A 7,500-nucleotide genomic window follows, 5' to 3' on the forward strand; every position below is an offset into this window, starting at 1 on the left:
ATTCAATCAAGAGTCAGTCGCCACCCGCGAAAGTATATAACCTGTACTGTGCTTTCGTTGATTGTTTCATAAATACGCACCTTCTCGAATCTCCTACAATTTTTGGATCCAGCGCTCAGGGAAAACTCTGTTAGCACTCATTTAGTTCTAATTTTCAGCTGAATAAACTGGAGCAATATAAAAGGAAGTTTCTTGGTCAAAGGCATAACGCACCACCCAACCCAGGTATTGAACCTGGGGCTTATGATCGTAAGCTAAACACTCTAACCATTGAACCCAGTGCCTTCTCTATCTCTATCTCACACACGCGCCATATATGTTTGTCATTCGGTCTTGTCTGACCTGGTATGGACCACACCTTTTAATAATGTTTTTTAGGTGTCAATGAAATCTTGAGCAGACGCAGAGATCCTCCCTATCCATTCACTTCTTAACCCGATGAAATATCTGATTCCTTACAGCTGAAGGGAGTTGCATTCCACCACTTGAGTGGTGCTTTATTTTACCAACGCCAGAAAGCTAGGACCGTCTTAGAAGCTTTACAGGTTCCCTAGCAAGTCAATGCACTGGGCCCTATAACATTTACTTATTGACAGCAAGCCACAAAATACAGAAATCAAACTGGGTCTCTAGACCTGTGAAGCTACTGAGCAGCTGCCTATTGTGTCCATGCGGAAGGCTAAAGTCAACCTTAATGGTTCTGAACTCAGACTATAAAGAGTCGGCATAAATACTGCTTTCAAATTTTGGTACTCGGCCAGGAATTATGGGGGAGGTTTTAAGTGAATTATATGAACCCCATTGCTCAACTGGTACTTATTTTATCTACCCCGAGAGTATGAAAGGCAAAGTCGATCTCTGTGGAATTTGAAAGACAAACGAAATGCCGCAAAGCATTTTTCTCGGCGTGTTAACGATTCTGCCTGCTCACTGCCTTATCAGTGTCAGCATTAATATTTTTCTATTATAGACATAAGGACTGAAATTTGGGATAGGGGGATAGTCGACTACATCGACTCCAGTACGCAACTGGTACTTATTTCATCTTCCCCGGAAGGATGAAAGGCAAAGTCGACCTCGGTGGAATTTGAACACGGAAAAACAGACGAAATGTTAAGCATTTCGTCTGTCTTTCCCCAGCGTGTTGACTTTTCTGCTACAGGCACAAAATTTGGCATTAATACTGCAAGACATTTTTGTTCGGCGTGCTAATTCTGCCTATTCATCGTCATGCAAGCCATCCCATGTGGAGTATGCTCAGCGGCATAACCAAATAGTGGATATCCTTGCTGACGTACTAGAGAAATAATGTAACCATGTCAATGCAATGAGGATTAATACAAAGTTGCACCCAATTGTTTTCCATAGGGATAGTGAGAAAGTTCAGCACAGAATTGTAATCAAAGGAAAAATCAATGAACGCTCAAACATTTTTATCACTGGAAGGTGTAGGTGGATTTGAAGAAGGCATTCATTTTCCTAAGCCATAAGGTACTGTCGACGCAGTACCCTAACGTCATGGCGTGGTGTGATTAGATGAAAGCTGTGATTGCTGAGCTGATACTGCCCTGGTAAGGTAATAAAATGTTCACATGAAAGAAAGAACCTCAAATATGAAGAGTTTAGGAAATCGGTTGGGGTACGAAGACAGTTGCGGGTTTGTGGTTAATTTCACCGTGCCCTACCTGAATAGAATGAGTCTTTGGTAAGTAGGGACTCCAGCTGGGGGAGGGAAGTAGATGCTTCATCATAGATATAGCAGATGTATATGAGAAAATGACCTTACCTGAAAGCATAGAATAAATCTGTTATATATTGTAAACTATATTGTTGCTGCATGGTTGAAATAGTGAGAGCCGCATTCATCTTGGTGCATGGATAGCAGAAGAAAGAGAGAGGATGTTATAGTTTGTGCCTAAATAAACCGGACATTTCCAGGAAGCATTTATGCTGCTTCACAGTGGAGTAAGGAGAAACTGTTGAAATCGCAGAGATCTCTTGTCGACAGCTAATGTAGAGAAGACACCATTGTGCAAGGTGTATCTAAAATATAACAATATCAACAACAAAAATAATAACAATTTTACACACACACACAGAGGTTGTTGAGAAGAATTTGTAAACTTTCGAGAGGACGTGAAATAATTCTTTTCTGGAATAGTGGATATATATATATATATATATATATATATATATATATATATATATATACATATATATATATATATATATATATATATATATATATATATATACAAGAAATGAGGGCAGGGAATCGTCAATTAATAATAGAATTAATAATTAACAATTTTGCCAAGTAGTTCAGTATGAAAAAAACCTTTATCGGTAAGACCATTTATCATCATAAATATAAGGGATTAGCAATTGAGTTGCTTCTCCAACATACTGAAAATTTAGAAATAGCAGTCAAAGAACTACTGATTCCAAACTACAAATTTTTCTCCGTTTTGGAGAAAAATTTGTAGTTTGGAATCAGTAGTTCTTTGACTGCTATTTCTAAATTTTCAGTATGTTGGAGAAGCAACTCAATTGCTAATCCCTTATATTTATGATGATATATATATATATATATATATATATATATATATATATATATATATATATATATATATATATATATATATATATATATATATATATATATATATATATATATATATATATATATCATCATAAATATAAGGGATTAGCAATTGAGTTGCTTCTCCAACATACTGAAAATTTAGAAATAGCAGTCAAAGAACTACTGATTCCAAACTACAAATTTTTCTCCAAAACGGAGAAAAATTTGTAGTTTGGAATCAGTAGTTCTTTGACTGCTATTTCTAAATTTTCAGTATGTTGGAGAAGCATGTATATATATATATATATATATATATATATATATATATATATATATATATATATATATATATATATATATATATATATATATATATATATATATATATATATATATATATATATATATATATATATATATATATATATATATATATATATATATATATATATATATATATATATATATATATATATATATATATATATATATATATATATATATATATACATATATATATACATATATATATATATATACATATATATATACATATATATATACATATATATATATATATACATATATATATATATATACATATATATATATATATACATATATATATATATATATATATATATATACATATATATATATATATATATATATATATATATATATATATATATATATATATATATATATATATATATATATATATATATATATATATATATATATATATATACATATACATATATGCGCAGGCGTGGCTGTGTGGTAAGAACCTTGCTTCCCAACCACACGGTTCCGGGTTCAGTCCCACTGCGTGACACCTTGGGCAAGTGTCTTCTACTACACCCTAGGGTTGTGAGTGGATTTGGTAGAGGGAAAATGAAAGAAGCCCGTCGTATTTATATAGGTATATATTTATGTGTGTACCATCGTGTCTATGTTTGTCTCCCTACCATATATTTATGTGTATGTATGTCTTTGTGTCTATGTTTGTCACCATCGCTTGACAACCGATACTGGTGTGTTTACATTCCTGAAACGCTTCAGCAAAAAACCTTTTAAGGTGGTGCTCAGATGACTGAAACAAATAAAAGAATATATATATTTATATATATATATATATATATATATATATATATATATATATATATATATATATATATATATATATATATATATATATATATATATAATTAAAACATTATGGTTATACATACATACACACACACACACACACACACACACAGAGACACACACACACACACACACACACATATATATATATATATATATATATAATTATGTGTATTTCCTTAAATTCTTATATATATATATATATATATACATGTACATGTGTGTGTGTGTGTGTGTGTGTGTGTATGCTCAGCTGAAAATGAGTTCCAACTGGAGGGTTAAAACCGAAATGGAATGGCGTCCTGCTCAGGTGGAATTCGTGTATTCGCAGTCGCTTATTTGCCTCAGAAACCGGGACGAGCACAGGTAAATGAACCTGCATGTTCGTTTGACTATTTGCACACACATGCGTGCGTACACACACACACACTTCTGTACCATATTTTCTCTTTTCAATTTATACCTTTCCCTACTCTCTCTCTCTCTCTCTCTCTCTCTCACATTATCATCATTCTACAAAATGTATGCGTGTGTGTGACCGTGTGTGGAAACGCATGTATATAAATATATTTGAATGTACTTATATCTCAATGTTTCATTCTTTACCTCTAATGTCTTAGTCTTATCGTCTCTCTTTTCTCTCTTCTCCTCTGTCTTTCTCTGTCTCTGTCTCTGTCTCTGTCACTCTCCTTCTCTTTACCTTACATGCCTCCTTCACTCCCTATATTTACCTCACATTTCTCTCTTAGTTTGTGAAAGAGAAATCGATTAAGAGTGAGTTGTTGAGTGAATGAATGAATGAGGCTGAAGTATGAACACAATAATAAATAGTTGCTGGGGTTCACTAACATATAGGGGGACTGTAGTGCCTCGACAGCGAAGGTGAAAGCAAGTCACGCGACATTTCAGCCCCATCAGCTCGAAGATGACCTATCGGCCATCATCTTTATCATTCTTTACCTCAGTCGTCTCTTCTTTACTCTCTTCTACCTGACTCCCTTACCTAGCTGATGGCAAGGTATATATGAAAAAAAACAAGAGGGGTGCTTTATTTTTAATTCGCACGCTGCAGTCTTTCTCGCAGCATTTGCAGTCTTCCTCTGACTACCTCTTTGTATGAATCTCTTTTCTCTCTCTCTCTCTCCGTTTTTTTTTTCATACTTCCTTTCGTCTCTTTTTCTCTGTTTCTCTTCCTTTCTACTTTCTCATCACGCTTTTCTCCTTCCTCTTTGCTTGTCTCTCTGCAGCTGTCTGTCTGCCTGCCTACCTGTCTGTCTGTCTGTCTGTCTGTCTGTCTGTCTATCTATCTATCTATCTATCTATCTATCTATCTATCTATCTATCTATCTATTTTTCCTGCTATTTCTTCCACGTGCTCTATTTATCACTTACTCACTCACTCACCCACTCACTCACTCACTCACTCACTCACTCACTCACTCACTCACTCATTCACATATATTAGTCTCTCCTCTTCCTCGTTTTCTCTCATCCTTTATCCTCTATTCACACTCTTCTTACTCTATAAAGTAGTTCCTTTCTATAGAGCAGACGATATTTTTCTATCGCCGCAAACGCATTCTTCCTTCCTTTCTCTTTCTTCCTCACACACACACACACACTCTCTCTCTTTTATTCTTTTTTCTCTTTCTTCTTTTCACTTCTTCACTCAGTCAAGTTTCCCTTTCTCGTAAGCAGACGACAGTTTATTTGCTTACTCTCTTAATCTGTTTGTCTCTCTGTCTTTTCCCCTCTGTCTCTCACACGCTTCATTTTCTTTACTCACTCTCTCTTATTTTCCAGTAAGCAGACGACGGTTTGCTTTCCTCACTCTATCAATCTGTTTCTCTCTCTTCCTCTTTCTCTCACTCACTTCCTCTTCTTCACTCAACCTCTTTCTTTCTTTCTCTCTCTCTCTTTTCCCTGTAAGCAGACGACAACTTTGCTTTCCTTACTCCCTCATATTCTACACCTCTCCCTCCCCCTCCTTCACTTCCTCACTCATTCACTCATCCAATCCCCTCACTCATAGTCCAGTAAGCAGACGACAGTTTTCCTGCCGCCAGACAGACGGACGGACATGTATAGAAAACAATGAGGTGGAGACTGTTTTCATGTGAATGTTGACCAACCAACCTGCCATGTGCTGTTCTTGCTTGCTGCCATCGCTATGTAAGTATCGATCTTCACAACTCCACTTTACAAACATCTTATAGACTTCCCAATCATGGACTACTTGCCATCTTTTCTATTCCTTTCAATATCATGTCCTTTCTTTATTAATTGCTTTTTCTCATCCTTTTCTCTCTCTTTTTTTTTTTAGTAATTTTCTCGCTTTCGTATCTCTTTTCTTCTTCAATCATTTTCTGTATGTATGTGTTCGTCTATGCCTAACAGTCTGCCTGCGCGCGTGCGTGTGTATGCATGTATGTATGTATGTATATGTATCTATATATCTATCTACTCTATCTACACATACACACATCTACATATATATATATACACACACGCACACACCAACGTATACTCCTCACCTCTCTACCTCTCTCCCCTTCTTTCTCTCTCCATCTCATATATATATATATATATATATATATATATATATATATATGTATATATACTCTAATATATTGTATATATTTATGTATGTGTGTATGTGTGTATGTATGTATGTACGTATGTATGATGTGCTTCTCCAGATTTATGTTTTCTACAAACGATATATATATATATATATGTATGTATGTTTGTCTGTCTGTCTGTCTGTCTGTCTATCTGTATGTATGTATGTATGTATATATATGTATATATGTATGTATGTGTGTATATATATATATATATATATATATATATATATATATATATGTGTGTGTGTGTGTGTGTGTGTGTGTGTGTGTGTGTGTGTGTGTGTGTGTATATATATATATATATATATATATATATATACACGTCCTATATATCTCTGGTTAATGCCTTTCTCTCTCACGTTCCTTCTCTCTCTTCCTCCATTTCGTTTCCCCCCTCTCTCTTTTGCTCTTCTCTATCTCTGTAAACGACTCCATTATTTTCTCTCACTATTTCTCTTCATTTCTTCAGCTTTCCCGATAACTTTGGCCTTTCTATTAATCTTTTCCTTCTCTCAGTTCTACAAGCCAAGCCAATCTACTGTGGGGCCCCTCACCTCCTGTACACCTAATTGTAGCGTTTACTCTGTCACTTTCTTTCTCTTTCTTCCTTCCTTTTTTCTAGTTTTCTTTTTTTATTTCTTTCTTTCTTTCTTTCTTTCTTTCTTTCTTTCTTTCTTTCTTTCTTTCTTCCTTCCCTTCTTTCTTCCCTTCTTTCTTCCCTTCCTTCTTCCCTTCCTTCCTTCTTTCTTTCTTTCTTTCTTTCTTTCTTTCTTTCTTTCTTTCTCTCTCTCTCTCTCTCTCTCTCTCTCTCTTTATCTCTCTCTCTCTATCTCTATCTCTGTACCTGTTTGTGCGTGTTGTGTGTGTATGCATATACACACATGTATGTATACATGTATGTATGTATGTATGCCTATGTATCTATCTATATATATATGTATATGAAATATATAATATAAATACACACACACACACATACATATATTGCAAGGTATATAATTTCTTGGTTTATCTCTTATTAAACCTGTCTTAATTTTCTCTCTACTTAGCCCCTCTCAAGTATTTCATGTTTTACCTACATTTGTAGTAAAATCTGGGCCATCGTACTTAATGTATGAAAGAAAACAACTCTGAATA

The 7,500-nt window shown here is 34.5% G+C and overlaps 1 protein-coding gene across 7 annotated transcripts in view; it reads left to right on the forward strand.

Moving 5' to 3' along the window:
* The first annotated feature begins 3,979 nt into the window (after nucleotides 1–3,979).
* The window catches only part of LOC106881110 (uncharacterized), an 86,726-nt gene continuing 83,205 nt past the window's right edge, over nucleotides 3,980–7,500 (forward strand). For 3 of the 7 annotated variants that reach the window (XM_089351780.1, XM_089351781.1, XM_014931349.3), the window contains exon 1: nucleotides 4,018–4,102. In XM_089351780.1, the coding sequence (XP_089207906.1) occupies nucleotides 4,031–4,102 (72 nt within the window). In that variant the 5' untranslated portion in view covers nucleotides 4,018–4,030. Of the gene's footprint in view, nucleotides 4,103–5,760; nucleotides 5,909–7,500 lie in introns of those variants that run through there. The other 4 variants (XM_052967889.2, XM_089351782.1, XM_014931352.3 and 1 more) reach the window with 3 other exon arrangements.

The sequence above is a fragment of the Octopus bimaculoides genome, chromosome 5 (assembly GCF_046866305.1).
Source record: "Octopus bimaculoides isolate indiv1 chromosome 5, ASM4686630v1, whole genome shotgun sequence".
Classification (NCBI taxonomy): domain Eukaryota; kingdom Metazoa; phylum Mollusca; class Cephalopoda; order Octopoda; family Octopodidae; genus Octopus; species Octopus bimaculoides.